At 45.8% G+C, this 25,125-nt stretch overlaps 1 protein-coding gene across 1 annotated transcript in view; it reads left to right on the top strand.

Annotated features, from left to right (window-relative positions):
- The window catches only part of CNNM3 (cyclin and CBS domain divalent metal cation transport mediator 3), a 44,080-nt gene extending 19,181 nt beyond the window's left edge, over positions 1-24,899 (top strand). The window contains exons 7-9 of the mRNA XM_082254551.1: positions 4,468-4,603; positions 16,679-16,755; positions 24,432-24,899. Of these exons, the coding sequence (XP_082110677.1) occupies positions 4,468-4,603; positions 16,679-16,728 (186 nt within the window). The 3' untranslated portion in view covers positions 16,729-16,755; positions 24,432-24,899. The remainder of the gene's footprint in view (positions 1-4,467; positions 4,604-16,678; positions 16,756-24,431) is intronic.
- The last annotated feature ends 226 nt before the right edge of the window (positions 24,900-25,125 follow it).

Here is a 25,125-nt window from a genome sequence, read left to right as displayed (position 1 = left end):
TCAACGTTGTGTCCGTCGGTTCGTCTTCCCTACCTGGGGATGATTCTGGACTCTGTTCAAGCGAAGGTCTTCCTGCCGGAAGACAAGCTTCGGACACTTCAGTGCGAAGTCAGGTCCCTCAGGGACAATCAGTGCTCGTCCCTCCGGATGTGTATGAGGTGTCTGGGATTGATGGTTTCGGCCTTCGAGGCGATTCCCTTCGCCCAGTTTCACACACGGGAGCTTCAGGCGGAGGTCCTGGCCAAGTGGGACGAGCGTCCGCAATCTCGATCTGCGGCTGCCGTTGAGCCGTCTCACCCGCAGGGGTCTTTTGTGGTGGCTCCAGTCCCCGGCGGTGTGGGGGGCAAGTCCTTTCGTCCTTTGTCGTGGACGGTGATCACCACGGACGCCAGCCTGTTGGGCTGGGGTGGTGTTCTGGGCGTTCTGTCCGCCCAGGGTACTTGGTCGAAGGAGGAATCCTCCCTTCCGATCAACATTCTGGAATTGCGAGCGATAAATCTCTGTCTACTGCGTTGGACGGACAGGCTTCAGGGCCGTCCAGTTCGGGTGCAGATGGACAATGCCACAGCGGTGGCCTACATCAACCACCAAGGGGGCACCAGGAGTGCCCGAGCGGCTCGGAAAGTAGCCGACATTCTGTCTTGGGCCGAGACGCACGTCCCGGCGATATCTGCAGTTCACATTCCGGGAGTGGAGAACTGGCAGGCGGATTATCTGAGCCGCCAGACTCTGGACCAGGGAGAATGGTCCCTTCACCCGGATGTCTTCCAGATGTTGTGCGCGAAGTGGGGGTCCCCAGATGTGGATCTGTTCGCGTCTCATCTAAACAACAAGGTGGAAAGGTTCCTGGCAAGGACGCGCGATCCTCGGGCAGACGCGTTAGTGGCGCCCTGGCATCAGTATCGTCTGATGTATGCCTTTCCACCGATTCAGCTGCTGTCCAGGCTCCTTCGCAGGTTGGCCTCGGAACCGCACGCGGTGATTCTGGTGGCACCGGACTGGCCTCGCCGGTCTTGGTACGCAGACCTCGTGAATCTGGCAGGCGACGCTCCGTGGCGTCTGCCGCTTCAAGAAGATCTCCTGTCCCAAGGACCGATATTCCATCCTGCTTTACAGTCGCTGGCTTTAACGGCCTGGCTGTTGAAAGCCGGGTCCTGAAGGATAGGGGTCTTTCCCCTGAGGTCATTCCCACTTTGATCAAGGCTATGAAGGCCTCTTCGGGGAAGATTTACTACCGTACTTGGAAGGCTTACTTTGCCTGGTGTGAGTCCAGGGGGTATTCCCCTCGCTTGTACTCTGTGTCGAGAGTGTTGGCTTTCCTTCAAACGGGCGTGGACCAGCGTTTGGCGTTGGCCACGATTAAGGGTCAGATTTCTGCACTGGCCGTTCTCTTTCAACGCCCTGTGGCGTCTAACTCTTTGGTTAGCACCTTTGTTCAAGGGGTGCGACATTTGGTCCCTCCTAGGAGGGAACCTTTGCCTCCATGGGATTTGAACCTTGTTCTGTCCGTGTTGCAACATGCTCCTTTTGAAAAAATTAGGGAGATCTCGTTGTCCTTGTTGTCCAAGAAGGTTGCCTTCTTGGTGGCGATCACTTCGGCTCGCAGAGTGTCGGAGCTGGCGGCCTTGTCCTGCAAATCTCCGTATTTGGTGATTCACTTGGATAAGGTGGTCTTGCGACCTAACCCGTCTTTTCTTCCGAAGAGGATTTCGGAATTTCACCTCAATGAGGATATTGTTCTGCCTTCGCTTTGCGCGAAGCCTAAGCATCCGAAGGAGGTGGTGTTGCATTCCTTGGATGTTGTTGTTAGGGCGATCAGGGTTTGCCTGTCATCGACTAAATCCTTTCGCAAGTCGGATTCTCTTTGTCCTTCCTGAGGGACCTCGGAAGGGCATGGTGGCGTCGGCTGCGACCATCGCCAAATGGATCAGGCAGACGATTGTGCAAGCCTATGCTTTGAAGGGGAAGGTTCCTCCTTTTCCTGTGAAGGCGCACTCTACCAGGTCTCTGAGTACGTCTTGGGCCTATCGTCATCAGGCTTCTGTGGCCCAGGTGTGTAAGGCGGCGACTTGGTCGTCCGTTCACACCTTCTCAAAATTTTACAAAGTGGATGTTCAGGCATCGGCAGATGCTTCCTTTGGCCGTAAAGTTCTTAGTGCGGCAGTGCCTTAGGGTCCCTTGTTTGGGCCCTTGGCTGTTGGGGTGTTTTTACCCCTAGGTTACTTGTTCTTTCCTGGGTTGTTGCTCCTGTTGAGCACGTTTTCCTGTTGCCCAGTTGGTTCTCTTACTTTGGTAAGGTTCCTTTCTCTGATGTGGGTACTGCGTTGCTTTAGGCGCGGCTGCTTTTTTCCCACCCCTCATGTCTACACTGCTATGGGACGTCCCCATTAGTGACGAATATGAAGAGGCGGCGACTGTCGGAGGACGTAAGGGAAAACGGAATTTTTGTAAAATCTTACCTGTAAAATTCCTTTCTCTGAGTCCTCCGACAGTCGCCGCCCCCGCCCCTCTTTTGGGGTTTGTTTATGTACTCTACTGCTATGCTACTGAAACCGAGTTGGAAATGCAGGAAGCAGGGAGGTATTGACTGAGGGGACCACCCCCTGGTGGTGGGATATGCTAAAAGCTTAGTGACGAATATGAAGAGGCGGCGACTGTCGGAGGACTCAGAGAAAGGAATTTTACAGGTAAGATTTTACAAAAATTCAGTTTTTCTCTTTCGTTCATTGACGGACACAGCTCCTGATATTAACCATTGGGACGTCCCAAAGCAGTGTTAAACTGGAGGGGTGGGAACAGTGAAAAATAAATTCCCAAGGCTAAACTTTAACCAACCAGGTAAACAGGAGATCAACCAAAACAGGAGCTCAACCAAAACAACCAGAGCCCTCCTGAAAAGAACAATACACCCTCAAAGAGGACCAGATCTTCTAAACAGCAGCCTGCAAAACTTTGTGGCCAAAGGAAGCATCCACTTGATAGAACTTTGTGAAAGTGTGCACCAATTAGGTGGCCGCCTTGCAAACTGCGTCACGCCTGATGACGGAAGGCCCAGTAGGCACTGAGGGCCCTAATAGAATGTGCCTTGACAGGGAAAGGAGGAACCTGACCCTTGATGGAATAGGCCTGAACCACTGTCTGTTTGATCCATCTGGAAATGGTGGCAGAGGAAGTGGGACAACCCTTTCCGAGGCCCATCCGTGAGCACAAATGGTGAGTCTGATTTCCTAAAAGACTTCATAGCTGCCAGGTACACCCTAATCACCCAGACTACATCCAAGGTATGCAAAGCAACTTCCTATGGATGTTTTGGCCTGGGACACAGGGAAGGCAACACAATGTCTTCATTTAAATGACAGACAACCTTTGCAAGGAACAATGGACAGGGGCGAAGAACTACCAAGTAAGGTGAACAACAGGCTAACGCTGCCAATTGCAACACCCCACGCACAGAGATAACCACCAAAAAAGACACCTGGGACAGCGTAAGCAGGGGAATCTCCCGAAGATTCTCAAAGGGAGGACTGAGAGCACCAAATTGATGTTTCAAGGGAGTAACTGAGACCGCACTGCAGGAGCCAAGTGCCGAACTCCCTGAAGAAAAGTACGATGCTGGGAATGTGTGGCCAAGGGGGGCACAGTTACTCACCATACCATAGACTGGGTGGGCTCCGCTCCGGGCAGAATGCCTCCCACCCGAAGTGGGGGTGCTGCCAGCCAAGGGATGCGCTGAGACTTGGGGCGTTCCAGGTTGTTGCATTCCGGTGAGGCATCCGCTCGCAGGCTCGTCCCCCTCTGGTCAAGGGGGCACCGTCATGGCTAGGCCTAGGTCAGAACTATAACCTGCTCAGGCTCATAGGCCAGACTGGGGGGACCATACGGATCTAGATTATCCATTACGAAGCCCCAGCCAGCATCGTTGCTTGTAGATCACCAGGAAATTCTTCCCTGAATACTAGCTAGCAAGTGAGTAAAGAGAAATAAAAGAAAAGAAAGAACGAAAAAACTGGAGTCCCAGCAGGAAACCTAGGTCTACTGCTTCTCTTGACAGAAAACAAAAAGATGTGCTGGGTTGTGCAGTGGGGGTTTATGCCTGGAGGGACAGCCCCCTGGGCGTGTGTATTCAAATTTTCCTGCCTAGACTACTCCTGATGGGAGGAGCATAAACCCACCCGCTTTTGTTTTTGCCCCCATTTTTTAAATGCGCAAAAAACACAAACCGCTCTAGCAGTCAAAGGGTTAATGTTGGTCTATTTATATAACAGTTATAAATAATAAATAGAGAAATTTGAGCCATAAACCTTAATCTGCGTGTCATATGACTAAAAAAGCATTCTGATTCAGTGGATTCTGAGCAGAACAGAAACGTTACTCTGCTGCATAAGGGCATCCAGTAGCTAATCACTCTTTCTTCTTTATTTCATGAGCACTTTCTCTGTTTTTTGATTGTCTTTGTTCTTGATCCAGGTCTCTCGGCTTCAGTATCTCAATGCTGTGCGGTCATCGCATTCACACACCAGTGCCCAGTCTCCAGACAGCATAGAGCTGAAGATCTTTCCAAACAGCCAGACACAGCTATTGAATGACAGGAATGTTGGATCAGGTAATAAGCAGAGCGTTTGATGTGTGTGTCTAATTACTAATAAACCAGTCTTTAAGACACATGATAGTCAAGTCCTATCTCCAATTTTAATTGTAATGGCTGAAACAAAATGCAAGTGGATATTTACAATGAGAATACAGTAAACCCCCGCTCCATCGCGGTTCAGTTTTTGCGGTCCCGGTATATTGCGGTTATTTCTGTAATGTTATTTTACTATTTAAATCATTGAAAATTAAATATTTTTGTGTTTTCCATAGCTCTTGCTCTGTCTCTCAGTATCTTTTACGTGTTTAAATGAGTTTCTATTGTTTTAAAAGTGTGTTTAAAGACCTTAAAATGCTTTTAAAAGTACAGTGACAGTAAAAAAAAAAAAAACATGCCTACAGTGTATTTTAATAGGGTATTTCTATTTCGCGGATTTTCACTTTTCGTGGGTGGGTCCGGAACGTAACCCCTGCAATGGAGGGGGGTTTACTGTATATGATGTGTAAATATGAATGGAACAATATTAAGTTTTTTTTTTTTTAACTCTAAAAATCCTTTTTTTTTTTTTTTTGGGGGGGGGGGTCTATTGAGGGGCAATCGGAAGTCCGCAAAAAAAAAAAAAAAAAAAATGTTGGCCAGCTCAGGATAACCCATCCTACTACCAGCATGCATCAGTTCTGCAGCAAGCAGTACTGAGAGCATGATCCTAATCACAGAGGGATGGGACCAGTGTCTCGCAATAGACTCCAACATCAGCACAAAAATGTTGAGGGATACAGAAAGTCATTTATAATCGAGACCTCCAAAATAAGTCCAACTGTTGGGTGGACAACACAAAAAAACAAATGCTAATCGAGCCAATGAAAACAACTGGGGACTGTTCACACCTAGAAAATGTGAACAGAAGACCAACCTTGAAGATCAGGGAAACAGATACTTTACACTGAAAGCCTAAAGCACTCGCAGAACTAGGAGATTGTGCCTGGACAGGAAAGAGTGGAACCTTGAGACCATAAGCTTGAATAACGGTCTGTAGACTGTAGAGGCTACCTAGAGATGGTGGAATGGGAATCCGATGTACCATTTCAGGGACCCTCCGGGATGACAAAATGTTAATTTAATCTTTTAAAAAGAAGCAGTGGATGATTTACTGAAGGCAAATAGGCTGTTCACTTTGCAACGGACGTTGCACTTTTCAAGGGAATTTTCCCCAGAGTTTAGTAAATGAGATAAAGCTCTGCTGACTTCCATCTTCCAATAATGTGCAAGCAACAATGCTGTTTTCTCTATCGTTCATTCACATACGCAGCTCCATATTCTTCTTGACCATTGGGGTTATGCTGCCCCCTACAGGAGTAGGACACTAGGCAGGAAAAATCTTTACCACGCCTATGGGGCAGTCCCTGCAGGCATACACCCACACACTCTGCTATAGGATTCCGTTTGTTTCTGCCTAGTTTAGGAGTAAGACCTAGTTCCCAGTTGGGACTTCGGTCTTAGCTGGTCCTTTTTATTTAAAGTTGAAATTTTTTTTTTTTTTTAAGCTAGCTATGTTCCTGAGAGAACTGCAATCAACAGCCAGACTGCTGGCTACGCTAGGGCAAGTACTTCCTGGCTGGGGAGGACTGCTGGGGAAGCTGTGTTTCCAGGGGTCCTGGACAGTAGAAGAGTCTAGACTTCTGATCAATATTCGCCTGAGTCACTGGACAAATCATTTAGAGGGTTGTCCAGTCTGGATTCAATAGGACAATGCCACGGCCGTGGCTTACATCAATCATCAAGGGGGCACCAAGAGTGTCTTGGCGGCACGGGAGGTGGCCGAGATCCTGAAATGGGCAGAAAATTTTGTTCCAGCCCTTTCCGCTGTGCACATCACAGGTGTGGAAAACTGTCAGGCTGATTACCTGAGTCGTTAGGTGTTGGATCAGGGGGAATGGTCTCTGCACCCGGAGGTGTTTCACCTCCTGTGTGTCCGGTGGGGGACACCTGATGACGTGTTAGCTTCTCGACTCAACAAGAAGGTTCAGAGATTTGTAGCCAGGTTGCAGGATCCTCTGGCTGAAACTACAGACGCACTGGTGGCTCCTTGGTTATTATCGGCTGATCTATGCGTTCCCTACCCTGAAACTCCAGCCAACGATTCGGCGGAGAATAGAGGTTGAAGGGATTAAGGTAATTCTGGTGGCCCCAGACTGGCCTCGCCGGTCTTGGTACGCAGATCTGGTAAGGTTGGTCTGATAACGTCTCCTTGGACGAAACGCCGTTAGGTCACGGCGTGCTAACGTCATCCCCGGAAGCGTATTGAGGGAGCGGATGCGCCTTGCCGTCTGGCCGGCGGCTTCACATCCCTTTGCGATTTTTTTATCACTTGCTTGTAAGTACATTTCCTTTACAAATAAAATGTATTAGAAGATTTTACACTATTGGCGCCTTTTTCTTTGTTGGGCTGGTCTGCTGGCATACCCTGGTTACTGAGAACTTACAGTGGCTTATCCATCGGTGTCATTGGGTCCCTGAGGCTACCTATCTACACGTTGGGGGAGTGCATCAAGTGACTACATTGTGCATTATATCTGTGGTCTGGTAAGAGTCTTAAGGCGTCTTTGGGTGTCTCGCTGGCATTTGGTGTATTTGGACCTATCTGTAATCTGCTGATTTTTTTTATTTTAATCTGGTAAGAGGCTCTACGTTTGGTGGTTTCTCCTCCTTTCCTATCACTGGGATAGAAACACACGTTTACGCTTATCTTTTGATGGCAATATACATCGAGTATCCAACGCACGAACTCCATGTGATCACCTTGGCATGTGAATTTACCTCAGCATATGAATCTTGCAATTTTTAAATTGCCCTTCTGGTAAGCACATTTCCTAAGAGACTTTGAAGGCTGTTCAAGATTCTCAACATTATTTTCGACATTATTCACTAATTTAAATTCACTTTTTGGGACATTCATTTTGTTGGACATTTATTTGTTGTTTTTATCACTCAGCGCGACTTATTGTATTAATTAGTGGTCGCCGATGCTCTTTGGATACTTCCACTCGGGGAAGATCTGCTGTCTCAAGGGCCTGATCTTCCATCCTGCTTTACAGTCGCTGGCTTTAACGGCGTGGCTGTTAAAAGCCAGATATTGAAAGATAGGGGTCAGTCTGATTCAGTGATTCCTACACTGTTGAAGGCCAGAAAGTCTACTTCCAGGAAGATCTATCATCGTATGTGGAAATTGTACATATCATGGTGTAAAACGCTGAGGGTGCGTCCTCGCCTTTTTTCAGTAGCTAGGCTTTTGACCTCTCTTCAAAAAGTTGAACAGCGGTTGGCTTTGGGCACTATCAAAGGCCAAGTGTCGACTTTGGCTGGGTTTTTCCAATGTTCTTTAGCTATACATGCCTTGATTCACACTTTCATTCAAGGGGTCCGCCATATGGCTCCTCTGAGGCGATCCCCGCTACCTCCGTGGGATCTTAATTTCATATGGTCTGTTCTTCAAAAACTTCCTTTTGAGAACATTAGGGAGATTCCTCTGCTTACACGGTCTCAGAAGGTTGCCTTTTTGGTGGCTATTACTTCTGCCCACAGAGTATATGAATTGGTGGTGCTGTCCTGCCCCGTTCACCTTATCTGGTGGCCCACAGAGAAAGTGCTACTTCGACCTACCTAATCAGTCGTTTCTTCCTAAGGTGGTTTTTGATTTCCATCTGAATGAAGACATTGTTCTCCCTTCACTCTGTCCTAAGCATCCCAAGGAAATTGCTTTGCATTCTTTGGATGTGGTTCAGGCAATTAGAGTTTACTTGGGGGCTACTGAATCTTTCAGGAAATCACTCTTTGTCCTCACCGAAGGACCTCGAAAAGGATTGGCTGCGACCATATCCAGATGATCAGGCAGACGGTGGTGCAGGCTTATTCACTTAAGAGTCGGGTTCCACCTTTCCCTGTGAAGGCGCATTCTACTAAGGCGCTGAGTGCCTCTTGGGCTTTTCGCTATCAGGCGTCAGTAATGAAAGTTTGCAAGGCGGCAACTTGGTCTTGTGTACACACGTTGATAAACTTCTACAAAGTAGATGTGTTGGCATCCTCGGATGCGTCTTTTGGCCGCAAGGTTTTGCAGGCTGCTGTTTAAAAGAGAAAATATTCTCTTTGAGGGTATGTGTTTTAGGTGAGCTCCAGTTGTTCCTGGTTGAGCTCCATGTTCACTGGTTGGCTAAGTTTAGCCTTTGGGGAATCACGTTCTTTTCTGCGTTTTTCCACCCCTCATGCAAATACTGCTTTGGGAAGTCCCAATGGTAAGGAAGAATATGGAGCTGGAGTGTGTGGGTGTATGCCTGCAGGAACTGCCCCATAGGCGTGGTAAAGATTTTTCCTGCCTAGTGTCCTACTCCTATAGGGGGCAGCATAACCCCAATGGTCAAGAAGAATATGGAGCTGCGTCTTTTTTTTTTTTTTTTCTCGTGCATGTGTTTCTTTGGAGAGTGAAGAGCCTATTTACTTAGTAAATACACCCTTAGACCCTCACATGCCGAAACCACATCCAGACAATGAAATGAAATAAAATTTATTTTTGGTCAAACTGGAGCCAGACAGGAAAAACAGTGTTGAGGTGTAAAGCAGAAATTACCAAGAATGTCCTAGGCCCCAACCACCTTGTCCTTCTGCAAAACTGCGTACGATTCCTTGCTGGGTAAGGCTGCTGGTATAGACACTGGCTTCAGATAGGTCATGGCTATGAAGAATATCACCTTGTAAGTGAGAGCACAGAGAAATGTTCCTGATTGGTTGGTTCAAATATTGGTTTCTAAAGAGCAGAAAGAAACAGAAACGGATTGAGATCACACAGGGAGCTACATGGGGCACTCCCTGTACAAAGGTCTTAATTAAGAAGCAAAATTAGTCTCTGAAACAAATTTGAGCAGAAACCTGAACTTTAAATAGCATTGGCAGCCAATTGTTGGCCAGACTCAGCTGCATGAAGAAGAAAATTCATCCCAAGAGTGGAAGATCCAAGATTTACACCAAGTGAAGTATGCCTTTCTAGCCTTTTAGGAATCCCAAAGTCAGAAGTGACCTGTTTGTCAAAACTTGGGTTTCAAAAATCCTGATATTAAAGACTGCGATCATGAAGCAGGATGCCAAATATGGCATCCTAGAGTATATGGTATCCTAGAGGCTTAATATCCTGACACTCTTGCAGAGCCCACAGTCTTACAAGGTCGACTTAGCACCTCTGCCTGGGTCATTCCTGAAAAATGAGGATCACTGGAATGCTCTCCATATCAATCCTGTGATGTGGAGGAAGAAACTTCAGGGGAGGAAAGGCACGAATCGGTGAACTGATTCCATTGAATCACCAAAGCATCCACTGCTTCTGCTAGCAGCTAGAGGATCCTCCTGTACCTGGAGACAAAAGTGTAGGTCCACATCTGGGTGTAAGGACCTCTCCCCCAGGTCCACTTGCTCTCAGCTGAGAAAGTCTGCCTTCCAATTGTCTATGCCTGGGATGTAGAGGTAGACAGGGTTCTACTTTTCTTGCTGCAGTAAAGACTTCTGGTTCCTCCCTGATGTTGTATGTCACCACTGAGGCATTGTCTGACTCTGAATTAGATAACTTTGGAGCAGGATGGTACAATGCTGCAAAGATAGCCCAGTCGCCTAAAGATAAAGGATGTTGACTAGGAAATTATCCTCCTCCGATCAGCAAGCCCATGTACCAACAAGGTACCCAGGACTCCTCCTCAGCCCAATAGTCTGGCATTTATTCTGGCAACCTGGTCCTCTGTGCCACATGAATTCCTCTGTTCTGAGACTTGACTGCTTGTCCTATGATGGCAGAATGTTGCATTGTAGAGGGCTTGAGTGAAATCGGGCAAAAGAAAACTGCCTTGACGGAGGCGACCATGTCCAAGACTAATACAAAACGTGGGTCAGACAACTCTTAGACTGGAGATCTGCAGATGTGAGCTTGAAGTTACTTATTTAGACAGTTGATGATCTATCTAAAGCATTGTAATGTATGGACAGTCCAAGTCACATCTGACTGGTGTAATTAAGAGCAGCCTTGAGTTGGCATACAGAGAAATGCATTTACTAAGAGTGGGGCATGTCTGTGCTGGGATGCTGCCATAAATCTGACCCCTTCTTGCACAGGACTTTATGCCCAACTCCATTCAGCTGTCAGGCTAGGAGATTCTCTGGCTAAATGCTGAATGTAAACAAAGGGGACAGGCATACTAGTATGTCATTACCCAGATATGGCACAGGAAGGACAAGCACCTAGGTGGGTGGAACCTGAAGGTTAACTGACTTGTTCCCCATCAGGTCCCCCTTGCTTTTCATTGACCGCTCACAGCAAGGGTTGGATTTCATAGCTGCCAGCAGTGTAGACACCTCTGGCCTCCAACAGATTCATGTACCAGTTTGACTAGTTTTTGTTACCACAACATTTCATATTTCTGATATGTGCATGCTGTACCATGTACTTGTATGAAAAAGTATTCTTTCTCTATCGCTCATTGACAGACGTAGTCCTCGGTGATACAGCACCTTCGGGTTATGTTGCCTCCACAGGAGCAGGACTAGACAGGAAATAAAAATGCTCTGGCCACACCCCAGGGGCAGTCCCCGAGGGTATATCCTCTCTCTCTCCGCCACAGCAAATCAGTTTTTTTTCTGTCTAGTCAGGAGTAAGGACCTAGATACCTTGCTGGGATCTTCGGTCCTGGCAGGATTTTTTTCTTAAAAAGATTTTATAGACAGCTTTTTTCTCCAGTGTTCCTGTGAGATCTTCAAGCAAGAAAGCTGAACTGGGCTAAGGGGCTGGTTGTTGAGATCCGGTGGTCACCCCAGTTCAGCCTACGAGCGCGTGCAGGCCATAGCTCCGCGCTGGGTCGGCCGCGACATAGTCCCACTGGAGGGACTGACCCCGCGAGTTAAACGTCTCGCTGAAACGCCAAGGACCATGAGTCACGGCGTCCGTATTGGTCGACAGCCCTCCCGCCTCGGTGGAGAGGGGTACTGTCAGGAGTTGTTGCCCACCTGGTTCCGGTATGGTGAGTAGCATGTTCCCCCTTTTCCCCTGACGGGTCTTGTGGTGAACGCGGGCCCCTCTCTGTATGGTAAGGATGAGTTCCCCTCTATCCTATAACATGGCACAGATCCCCTACTTTGAGTGTGATTTTATGTGCAAAAAGCCAGGAGGCTTGGTTTGGGAGCTGACAATCTAATTGTAAACATGTTAAAAAGATTGTAATTAGTGGCAGTATGGGTATCTTACTGTGATAATATAAGTATCCTACCAGTCAGTAGCCACGGACATGTAGACTGCTTTCCTAGTCAAGTCTCCAGCGATAGCAGGCCTTCCGAACGGCCATGCGGTCCGCCAGGGCCGGTACCGCCGACCAGGCTAAATCCCCATGTAGAGAAGGTGTTGTGATGCTCTGCAGTCACGCCGCTATTCGGTACTAACCGCCGCCATTGTTTGCTAGATCGCACGAGGCCGCCATTTTGGCGTAGCCTCGTGTCTCCAGCATGGGGGCGGCCATGTTTGAGGTGATCCAAACACCTCGTGGAGCTAGGGGAGGCGCCGGAAGGCGTGCAGAGGGGCGGAGCCGCCTCCTTTCTTCCTGGGCAGCCAGCCAAAAGACTTCCTGTTTGTGAACACAGCGCTGTAACCTGTTGCAGTGAACTCTGAGCATCAAGTGGTGAGCCTGGGGGTCTATCTCTCTCTCTCTCTCTCTCTCTCTCTCTCTCTCGATCGATAGGGATCCCTAGCAGGTAACACTGAGGGGCTTTTGTGGCGCTGGGGGTCTGAAAAAAACACAAAACATTTTTTTATTTAAATTTGAATTGTATTTTCTGGGAAATTACTGGAATAATCATGGACCCTGCCACACAAATACCCCCACCTGTTTCCCTCGAGGGGGCCACGGGACCCGCCGGTGCACAGAGTATGGATGCATTTACAGCAGTTTTGGAGTCTTTGGTGGCTCGGGTGGAGGCAGCCTGTCAGGGACGGGGGTTAAGAAAGCGACCCCCGCCTACCCCTATATTATCTGACACCTCTGACTCAGATTCAGAGATGGTCACTGCAGCTGCAGGTCCCTCTGCAAGGGCTGTTATCTCAGGTAAAGCTCCCTGAGACAGTGAGGAGGACGTTCTTTCTCCCGCTATAATTCAGGAAGGAGAATTGGAGCATTCTAAGCGTACCTTTACTATTTCCAAGCGTATTGCTAGACGCTATCCGTTTGAGGAATCCCTCATTAAGAAATGGACGGTACCACCAGTGGTGGATCCACCTATTTCCAGGCTGAATAAAGCCACGGTTATCCCAGTGGAGGACACTTCGTCCTTTAAGGATCCGGTGGATCGAAAGATGGAAGCGGAGTCCCGCACTATCTTCTCCCTGATAGGGTCAGCATTTAGACCAGTAATTGTTATTGGTCTAGTTTCCCAGACACTAACGGAATGGGCGAGAGTGGTACGCCAAGACCTAAGGGGAAAAGATATCCCCCAGGGAACATCTGATTTGATGGAACAGATTATACAAGGGCTACAGTTTGTCTGTGACGCAGCCTTGGATGCTACCCCCCTATTAGGGCATGCATCTATGTCAGCGGTAATCCTCAGACGTGTGCTGTGGTTAAAATGCTGGTCAGCTGACCTAGGTTCCAAAAAGACCTTGACGAATCTCCCCTTCCAGGGGAATCGCCTATTTGGGGCCACCCTAGATGAAATTATTAAGGACGCCACTGGGGGCAAGAGCACTTTCTTGCCACAGGCTGCTTAAGCTAAGGGACCTCGCAACAAGCGAGGACCTTTCTTTACCGCCCATAAAGGGTTCGCACGCCCGGCTGGAACAAGCGGGAAAGGCAAGACTCCTCCAGGAGGGTTCAAGAAAGGCTGGTCGGACAAACAGAGGACCGACTCAGCCAAACCCGAAGCAAAGGATTACACAGCCTGAAGGCCCGGGTTGAGGGTGGGGGGACGTTTTCACCGGTATTCAGGACATTAGATCGAGCATCGACTACTACTACCGGTGCGATTCTTCCCTTCCAACATTTAAGTACTACAGGGAGCTGTAGTCCCTGTTCCCTGAATAGATCTTTTCCTTTACCTTTTCCTAAAATTAGTCTCAATTCCCCACAGGAATCGGATCTGGTTGACCAGACAGACCAAGAAGCCTCTAGCCGGGTGACTTCGGTCCCTGAGGTTCAACCAGAAAAGATCACCGTTCCTGATAGGAATCCGGTATCTGATAAATGTGTGGGAACAGAAAACGACCGGACTTTCTTGGATGGTCGATGCCAGATAGCTCTAGGGACGCCTGGTTCAGATCCAGTCAGCGCCAGTGGTCCTAGAAATTCTAGGCTAGCCTCGTCAAGCCGGCCTGGCCGACTTGGACATGCTAGTCGCAGACGTTCCGTGGGAACTTCGTCTCAGGGAGTGTCTGTGGTCTCAAGGACCAATCTACCATCGTGCTTTACAGTCGCTGGTTTTAATGGCCTGGCCATTGAGACCCAAGTACTGAAGGACAGAGGGTTGTGAGCTTCAGTCATTCCTACCCTTATTAAAGCAAGGAAAGCGACTTCCAGCAAGGTCTATTATCACACATGGAAGACTTATATTGCGTGGTGCGAATCTTTAGGATTTCCTCCACGTACCTATTCGGTGACTCGAATATTGGCCTTGCAAAAAGGGGTTGAGCAGAAACTAGCCTTGAGCACCATCAAGGGTCAAGTTTCAGCATTAGCAATCTTCTTTCAGAAACCTTTAGCTACCAAGTCCTTGGTGCGGAATTTCATCCAGGGGGTGCGGCACCTGGCTCCACCAGTCCGCGCGCCCTTACCGCCCTGGGATCTTAATTTAGTTTTGTCGGTTCTACAGAAACCTCCCTTTGAAAACATCAGGGAGATTCCCTTGCTTACATTATCCCAGAAGGTGGCCTTCTTGGTGGCTATCACTTCTGCTCGCAGGGTGTCAGAACTGGCTGCATTATCATGCCAGTCCCCATACCTAGTGATTCATAGGGATAAGGTAGTACTTCATCCTAAGCCATCCTTTCTTCCTAAGGTGGTTTCAGATTTTCATCTGAATGAAGATATTGTACTACCTTCCTGGTGTCCTCAGCCCAATCATCATCGGGAACATGCGTTGCATTCCTTGGATGTGGTTCGGGCAATCAGGGTATACCTGAAAGCTACGCAATCATTCCGTAAGACGGATTCACTTTTTGTGATCACGGATGGCCCCAGAAAGGGGTTGCCTGCATCTGCCACGACTATTGCCAAATGGATTAGACAGACGGTGGTACAGGCTTATTCTATTAAGGGTCAGAGTCCTCTGTTCCCTGTTAGGGCGCACTCCACTCGAGCGCTCAGTACTTCCTGGGCCTTTCGCCATCAGGCGTCAGTGGTCCAGGTATGTACCACCTGGTCGTCGGTACATACCTTTACAAAATTTTATAAAATTGATGTGATGGCATCGGCGGATGCCTCTTTTGGCCACAAAGTGCTGCAGGCTGCAATTTGAGGAGACCGGTGGTCTACCTCCAGGGTTTATTTCTGTTGAAAATTTTTTTTTGTTGAGTCTCATCATTAAGGATGAGCATTGTAAACTTCTAGTTGGCACCGGTTGGGCCTTCTAGATTTGGATTTGATTTCCATTTTCCCACCCCTCATTTGTGATACTGCTCTGGGACTTCCCGAAGGTGCTGTATCACCGAGGACTACGTCTGTCAATGAGCGATAGAGAAAAATGGATTTTTGTAAAATCTTACCGTAAAATCCTTTTCTCTTAGCTCATTGACAGACGTAGTACCCGCCCCTCTGTTTTTGAGTTGGGTTGGGTTAAATTCTCTAAGCACTGCTCTTGTGACATAACTGATTTGCTGTGGCGGAGAGAGAGAGGATATACCCTCGGGGACTGCCCCTGGGGTGTGGCCAGAGCATTTTTATTTCCTGTCTAGTCCTGCTCCTGTGGAGGCAACATAACCCGAAGGTGCTGTATCACCGAGGACTACGTCTGTCAATGAGCTAAGAGAAAAGGATTTTACGGTAAGATTTTACAAAAATCCATTTTTTCTCTTTGTAGTGCTTCCTTTGTGTGAAATCTCTGGTGTTCCTGCCAGCCCCTCTGCTTTCCTATTCAACTGACCACACTAAGCAGAAGAGCAAAGCGTGGTCAGTTCTCTAGCTATGCTGGGAACTCAGTCTTCTCTCCTCCAATGATCAGACTTGTCCTGCACAGCCTTTCACTGGGAAGCTCAGTATACTGTTGCTGCTCCTCCCCCAGCTCTTATGCAGCTGAGAACAGAGGGAATGTGATGATTTAAAAAAAAAAAACACGTTTTACCTTTCATTTCTATTTTAAATTGAATGGGCTGTTTTAAAAAGCGATCATTTACAATTACTTTAATCCTAATGGCACACCGCACACACTGAAAATCGCACCCGCACTGGAAACTGCACTGCGCTTGCGGTTCCAGTGCAGGCTGCAATTTCTAAAATGCAGCAGAGACTTTTTCCCTGTGTTTCAGGAGGCATGGTAGCTCAATCAAATGAATGAGCTGCCATGCCTGCGCAAAACACGGCTCACAGAGCCGCATATGTGTGAACCTAGATTTTAAACCTCCGTTCACATTAGGTCGCTCCGACTTAGGGGGCGACCTGTGAAGTCACGTGCAGCGCGACTTGCACGGACTTCACATAATGGAAGTCAATGCAAGTTGCAAGTCACCCCGAAGTAGTACAGGACCTTTTTCTAAGTCGGAGCGACTTGTGTCGCTCCTATTAGAACGGCTCCTGTACTACACAATGGGAGCGTGAGGACCGCAACTTGTCAGGCTGACAAGTCGCGGTCCAAGTCGTACCAGTGTGAATGCGGTCTAAGAGGAACTTCAGTTTGCAATGTTGTAAAACCTTATTTACGGATGTTGTTGGTAAATAGAGTGCAGTTCATTGTCAAGAATTGAGTCCTCCTTCATGCCAGCATACAGAGTAATTGACCTGTAACTGGCACCAGGGAGACCTATGTACAAAGTATAATTGAACGGCCTCCCTTCTGTTCATCTTTTGTAAACCTGTCTATTTCCAGCATTTCTAAGCAACGCTGCTGTTATGGGCACAATAGAGAGTGTCAGCTAATAGCTGACCATGCTGGTAAATGCAGAGGTAAATTTAAACATATTAATCTCCTCCCTAATTAGCAGTGCACACTTTGCATCCTCTGCTTGCTGCAAGATCACCGGGCTCTACATTGAAAGGATCTATGATGGCTTTTTTAGTTTTTTAATATAGCAATAGCCTCAGAGACATGCTTAAAAAGTAGACTGTGCACTAAGCTTGCTGTACCCCCCCAAAAGGCTGGGCTAATTCACAGTGCACATGCTACCACAGTGGCATATGCCAGGCTTTACTGTTTCAGTTCTAATATCTATTAAAATAATCAAAGATTGGTAAATGATACATACCACATCTTCTCTACAACAAAAGATTTAAGTGAAGGTGTAAAAGCCATGATATGACTTCCTTTCAATGTATGCTTTTTTTTCATTTCTTCACAGTAGAGCTATAATTCCCCAGTACCCACCCCTCTGGTAGATTTGTTTAACCCATCTTTCTAACTATTTTAATGTGTTATTACAGTTACATTAAGGAACATGCAGTATAGAGAATTTACAGAAGAAAAAGATCAAGTGAAAATCCCTTAGTTTAATTATAATCCCTAAACACCAGAGAACGTGGAGACTGGCCTGCAATACATTTACCTAAAAAAAAAAAAAAATGCTAATATTGTTTCTACCAATTAAAACGCCACGCATCTTAGACCTGGTCGATGTATTAATATTATGCATTGCTCCATTTTACCTCTGCAAACTGATATTACATGTGTTAATTCCTCGAAATGTGCCAGTTCTACACTTTTCCAAACAGGTATACAGCTACACTTTATTTTATATATATATATATATATATATATATATATCCACATCATGTGCTGTTTCTAACGCAAATGGAATCCAAAGTATATGTAATAATAGATTCAAAAATGAAACATAAAAATAATAGTACTCCACACTGTAAAAAGTGCTAAAATACATACAGAATGTTTGTATGCTGTGCTATTATCCTATGTATGTGCCAGAATGCATATGGTTAAAAAACCTGCTAAAACAAATACAATTACATTGTACAGGTGTTCCAAAAGTCCATAAATAATTGGTGCTCCAGCAACCTTTGTGCTCTGTTTGCATAAAATGTAATGTATGGTTTCAACTTCTCACATGCGAATTATGGTGAAAAGTGTCCTTGTGCAAAAAAATAAATCTAAAGTGCATGTGCATCACCACTGTGCTCCAAACAAGAGATTGGCTCCTTACCAGATGGAATGATCCTCTTAAGGCCCCTTTCACACTAGCGAATCGTTCAGATCAGCCTGTTCGTTTTTTTTGACGGAACTGAATGGATACCCCATGCATCTCTATGGGGCATCGGATGTCAGCGGAGACATGTCTGCTGACATCCGATCCATCAAATCTGGACGGATGGAAACCCTATTTTCCATCTGTCCAGCGGATGGGATTGGATGTCTGCTGACATCCGATCCATCAAATCTGGACGGATGGAAACCCTATTTTCCATCTGTCCAGCGGATGAGAATGGACAGCTGGTACGTTCCCATCCGATTCCCCCATAGAGAACAGCGGGGACCTGACCGCTCTGTCTCCGCACACAGCGCGGAGACACAGCTGCCACCCGCCTGCTCAGTGGGGGATCGGCGGATCGATCCCTGCTGAGATAAATGGAGTCCGCCGACGGACCGGAATGTGTGAAAGGGACATTAGAGATCATATGCGCATACATGAGATCACCTTGAAGAGTAGGTGGTCAGCCAGCCTCAGAAAATGGATCCAAGCTCACGTCTCTCACAGCATGTAGTAGTAAAAGCAACACAGAGGGCTCATAGGGCATTCATGTATAAAACTGTTTAGTAAAAAATAAAAATGCACTTGCAACATGGTTGTTTGAATTGAGCAGATAGTCATCAAGTTTTGCACAGCCGCCTCCAGAACGGTCCGTGTGGGTTGATATCACACTACTGGATCCGACGTGTTTCCTCCCAGAAGCATAAACTGGCAATGGAACCCCCATTTCCAGTTAATGCCTTCTGAGAGGAAACGCGTAGTTTTATACATTAATGCACTATGAGCATTCTTCATTGCTTTTCCCACTACATGCTGTGGGGGACATGAGCTTGGATCCATCTCCTGAAATCGGCTGACAACCTACCCTTAGAGGTGATCTCATGTATGCCCATGTGATCTTAGTGGGATCATTCCATCTTGTAAGTGGTCAATCTTTTGTTTTGAGCATGGTGGTGATGCACATGCACTTGGGAATAATTTTTTGCACAAGGACACTTTTCACCATAATTCACATGTGGGAAGTTGAAACAACACATTCATTTTGCAAATCAAGCACAAGATTTGCTGGAGCATCAAATATTATCTATGGACTTTTGGAACAACTATACAATCTAATTTTTTATTTGTTGGAGCAGGTTTTTTTTAATCTTATGCATTCTGGCACATATGTATGATAATATCACAGCATACAAAACTTTGTATTGTTGCACATAGTACTCCACACTGTGTATAAAGTGCTATACTTTTTTATTACTATTTATACTTTGAGAATTATTTTTAGGTTTCATTTTTTTTGTATATTAGTTTTGATTTTAAGAAAGCATAGAACAAAAGACAAACAACAATAAAACACAGAAACTAGTCCAGTGTCCACCCCATTGGGGGAGTCTACCTAGACAAAAAAAAAAAATCAACTCCCTAACCAAACCGTCCCTCCCTATGAAATACCAGCTGACGGACTTTGATTGTGCAAGCGTAATTTAAAATAAGGAGCCAGGAGTTGGATGCACCTTAATCCTACGGACCATACCTACGTATAACAGTACTCAATACATCAGTTTGTTAAAGGGCACATGCACTTGGAAACTGAGTCCACCGTACATATGAGAAGTTCAAACCACAGTATTCATCGGCCTAGGCAGTCAACCCACCGTATCTATTTTTAAACTATTGTTACAAATACTTTGGATCATGTTTCAGTTAGAAACAGCGCATCATATGGACATACAGTACAGACCAAAAGTTTGGACACACCTTCTCATTCAAAGAGTTTTCTTTATTTTCATGACTATGAAAATTGTAGAGTCACATTTCAAGAGGTAGTCACCTGAAATGGTCTTCCAACAGTCTTGAAGGAGTTCCCAGAGATGCTTAGCACTTGTTGGCCCTTTTGCCTTCACTCTGCAGTCCAGCTCACCCCAAACATCTCGATTGGGTTCAGGTCTGGTGACTGTGGAGGCCAGGTCATCTGGCGCAGCACCCCATCACTCTCCTTCTTGGTCAAATAGCCCTTGCACAGCCTGGAGGTGTGTTTGGGGTCATTGTCCTGTTGAAAAATAAATGATGGTCCAACTAAACGCAAACCGGATGGAATAGCATGCTGCTGCAAGATGCTGTGGTAGCCATGCTGGTTCAGTATGCCTTCAATTTTGAATAAATCCCCAACAGTGTCACCAGCAAAGCACCCCCACACCATCACACCTCCTCCATGCTTCACGGTGGGAACCAGTTCATCCGTTCACCAAAGATCTCAAATTTGGACTCCTCAGACCAAAGCACAGATTTCCACTGGTCTAATGTGCATTCCTTGTGTTCTTTAGCCCAAACAAGTCTCTTCTGCTTGTTGCCTTTCTTTAGCAGTGGTTTCCTAGCAGATACAGTGGGTACGGAAAGTATTCAGACCCCCTTAAATTTTTCACTCTTTGTTATATTGCAGCCATTTGCTTAAATCATTTAGGTTCATTCTTCTTCCTCATGAATGTACACATAGCACCCCATACTGACAGAAAAACACAGAATTGTTGACATTGTTGCAGATTTATTAAAAAAGAAAAACTGAAATATCACATGGTCCTAAGTATTCAGACCCTTTGCTCAGTATTTAGTAGAAGCCCCCTTTTGATCTAATACAGCCAGGAGTCTTTTTGGGAAAGATGCAACAAGTCTTTCACACCTGGATTTGGGGATCCTCTGCCATTCCTCCTTGCAGATCCTCTCCAGTTCTGTCAGGTTGGATGGTAAACGTTGGTGGACAGCCATTTTTAGGTCTCTCCAGAGATGCTCAATTGGGTTTAAGTCAGGGCTCTGGCTGGGCCATTCAAGAACAGTCACGGAGTTGTTGTGAAGCCACTCCTTCGTTATTTTAGCTGTGTGCTTAGGGGCATTGTCTTGTTGGAAGGTAAACCTTCGGCCCAGTCTGAGGTCCAGAGGACTCTGGAGAAGGTTTTTGTCCAGGATATCCCTGTACTTGCCTGCACTCATCTTTCCCTCGATTGCAACCAGTTGTCCTGTCCCTGCAGCTGAAAAACACCCCCACAGCATGATGCTGCCACCACCATGCTTCACTGTTGGGACTGTATTGGACAGGTGATGAGCAGTGCCTGGTTTTCTCCACACATACCGCTTAGAATTAAGGCCAAAAAGTTCTATTTTGGTCTCATCAGACCAGAGAATCTTATTTCTCACCATCTTGGAGTCCTTCAGGTGTTTTTTTAGCAAACTCCATGCGGGCTTTCATGTGTCTTACACTGAGGAGAGGCTTCCGTCAGGCCACTCTGCCATAAAGCCCCGACTGGTGGAGGGCTGCAGTGATGGTTGACTTTCTACAACTTTCTCCCATCTCCTGACTGCTTCTCTGGAGCTCAGCCACAGTGATCTTTGGGTTCTTCTTTACCTCTCTCACCAAGGCTCTTCTCCCCCGATAGCTCAGTTTGGCCGGACGGCCAGCTCTAGGAAGGGTTCTGGTCGTTCCAAACGTCTTCCATTTGAGGATTATGGAGGCCACTGTGCTCTTAGGAACCTTAAGTGCAGCAGAAATCTTTTTGTAACCTTGGCCAGATCTGTGCCTTGCCACAATTCTGTCTCTGAGCTCTTCAGGCAGTTCCTTTGACCTCATGATTCTCATTTGCTCTGACATGCATTGTGATCTGGAAGGTCTTATATAGACAGGTGTGTGGCTTTCCTAATCAAGTCCAATCAGTATAATCAAACACAGCTGGACTCAAATGAAGGTGTAGAACCATCTCAAGGATGATCAGAAGAAATGGAAAGCACCAGAGTTAAATATGAGTGTCACAGCAAAGGGTCTGAATACTTAGGACCATGTGATATTTCAGTTTTTCTTTTTTAATAAATCTGCAACAATGTCAACAATTCTGTGTTTTCTGTCAGTATGGGGTGCTATGTGTACATTCATGAGGAAGAAGAATGAACCTAAATGATTTTAGCAAATGGCTGCAATATAACAAAGAGTGAAAAATTTAAGGGGGTCTGAATACTTTCCGTACCCACTGTATTCACACAGTTTCCTCTTAACAGTTGTTCTAGAGATGTCTGCTGCTAAAACTCCATGTGCCATTGACCTGGTCTCTAATCTGTGCTACTGTTAACCTGCAATTTCTGAGGCTGGTGACTCGGATGAACTTATCCTCCGCAGCAGAGGTGACTCTTGGTCTTCCTTTCCTGGGGCGGTCCACATGTGAGCCAGTTTCTTTGTAGCGCTTGATGGTTTTTTTTTTACTGCACTTGGGGACACTTTCAAAGTTTTCCCAATTTTTCGGACTGACTGACCTTCATTTCTTAAAGTAATGATGGCCACTCATTTTCCTGTACTTAGAAATTGTATTATGGCAAGAAAAAAGCAGCTAACAGTCTATTCAGTAGGACTATCAGCTGTGTATCCACCTGACTTCTGCACAACACAACTGATGGTCCCAACCCCATTTATAAGGCAAAAAATCACACTTATTAAACCTGACAGGGCACACCTGTGAAGTGAAAACCATTTCAGGTGACTACCTCTTGAAGTGTGACTCTTCTTTATTTTCATGACTATGAAAATTGTAAACTCTTTGAATGAGAAGGTGTGTCCAAACTTTTGGTCTGTACTGTATATTTAGGCATTTCCTTATTATTCAAGGAATTTTTGAGTGCAGCAGTTTGATATTTTCACAGTTTGAGGCAAAATGTAACCTTTCAGATTTTTTTTTTTTTTTTTTTACCAATACAGCTGTACCTAGCAGTTTGGCTCTCCAAAGCCATCATTTAATCTTAAAGCGGTTGTAAACCCTATGAAAAAAAAAAATAAAAAAAAAAACCCTGCAAGACAAAGGCATAATGAGCTAGTATGCATCTCATACTAGCCCATTATGTTTAACTTACCTTAAAACGAAGCCCCGACACGGACCCCCGGACATCGATGCGGGCGCTGCCATGATCCCTCGTTGTCTCTTCCGGGTTCGGCGGCTCCGGCGCGCTGATTGGCCGGAAGAGACGGCTCCAGCGCGCTGATTGGCATGCGCGCGGGAGTGATTTTTCCAGGCAAGCTCCCGGCAAGTTAATTGAAGGTCCTCCCGGACCTTCAGAGCGCATGCGGCTGCATGCACTGTAAATATCTCCTAAACCGTGCCGGTTTAGGAGATATTATTTGTACCTACAGGTAAGCCTTATTATAGGCTTACCTGTAGGTAAAAGTGTCAAAAAGCGGGATACAACCGCTTTAATAGGCAACTAAAAGCTGTAACAGTACTGACTCATTTTAAGGAAACAAGCTATAAAGGGAACTATGTAGACTGACATTTTTACTTTTAGAAATTAATTGGCAAACGATCACTCAACTGAAACAAAATGATTAATAACTCAAAGTATTAAAGCTGGAGATAGCTTTACAGCTAGCATTCTTAGAAGACAATAAGCAATAGAAGACAATTAGCAATAGCAGCCTATGATTTATATCTTGACAGGGTTCCTTTTAAAGGATAAGTTCACCTTTTGCAACATGTTAAATGTTACACCCATATTCAGGGGTGTAACACGTTACAATTGCACCCGTTCCTCCCGAGTCCCTCATTTGACAGTGAGGGGAGGGGGATCGTCTCCTCCTGCTCACTGCCACAATCTGAAAAATGGCCCACAACGTCATCTATTTACAGTGTTCTGTTAATTTGAAAATTACACTTCCTGACAGCCTTTGCAGCTGTTGGCTTGTAGTTCTCAATAAAATGATGTGTGTATCTACCTGCCCATGTGAGGTACGAGCCGACAGATCCACTGACAAAGTTTGCAGGAGTCCTGCATGGCACCTGCAATTTGCTGATTGAGGGTGCCATGCTTTACAGGCTCCAAATAAAAATAATAATTTTTACCTACAAAGAGATGTGCATTTATATAATAGATATATATTTTTTTTATATTTATTTTTTTTTTTGGTGAACTTATCCTTTAAGCCATCTCTGAAGAAAGATTCCGTTAAAGTGGAATTAAGCCTTTAGTAACTAATTGTTAGCAGGCAGTTTTTTTTTTTTTTTTTTTATTATTATTGCAGAACAGATAAACTGCAAACAGGCAAGCAAGTTTGTTTCATTGCAGAATAGACAGTGGTTTTTTGAATGTATACTGGTCCACCAGGAGGCTGAAATGCCAACATCCGGGGGAAGGTGAGCAAGGTTGCATCACTGGAATAGAGGTGAGTATTCTGTGGACTTTGGTTTATCCTTAAGCAGCCAGTGTGTGGGCACATCCAACAAACTGAAGACTTAATAATTTACTTGCCAATATAGTTTACATAGTCTGCTTTTGGCTCCCTTCCATTCAATAAAGCTTGCTTTGGCATTGTGCCCCCCCTTTTTTTTTGTGAAACAATTTAAACAAATTGCCTTCCTCCATGAGAATATGCACTGTAGTTATCTGTGTTTCATCTTACAGATCTAAAGAAGGATGGGATACAAAGCACTGAAATACAGATGAGAGCTGAGTGATCATCACCTTATCTACCCTTACCTCATCAAGAACCCGGGATCAAAGAATCATGAGTAGCACTGATCCTGCCTCACAGTCTTACTGGTGCCATTTCTATTTTCAGTGGAAAGTGATGTTTCAAGTGAACATCCATTAGACAGAGTGATGTTCCCTGGCAGGTCACAGCAACATCACTACTCTTAGGTGTAGACATTTCTTGCCATTACCCGGCATTTCCGTCCACAGAGGCAATTGTAAAGGGAGGCAGAGTATTAGTGGAAGCGCCACTGCTGACTGGAGGACTGAAATTGCGAAGGTGTCGGGCTATTAATGTTTTATAGAACAGATATGTTTATTTTGTATTAAGCTAAATCGGTGGCTGGAAAAGTGGAAATTGGAAGCATTAACAAAGAACAGACATTTTGTCTAAAGGTGTGTGTGCGCGCGCCCCAGACATTTTATCTCAAGGTGTGTGTGTGTGTGTGTGTGTGTCAGACATTTTATCTCAAGGTGTGTGCATGTGTCAGACATTGTATCTCAAGGTGTGTGTGTGTACCAACAAAACAGCTAATTGAAAGTAAGCTTAGTCTGTGGTCCTACATAACAAAAGACTACAAAAAGAAGAGATGCTTTGACCCGAAGATTTCATTTCTGTTAGGTT

Source organism: Pelophylax lessonae (assembly GCF_965119305.1).
Source record: "Pelophylax lessonae genome assembly, chromosome: 4".
In the NCBI taxonomy this organism is placed as follows: Eukaryota; Metazoa; Chordata; class Amphibia; order Anura; family Ranidae; genus Pelophylax; species Pelophylax lessonae.
Note: the sequence above shows the minus strand (reverse complement) of the source record. Positions and strands in the feature narration are given on the sequence as shown.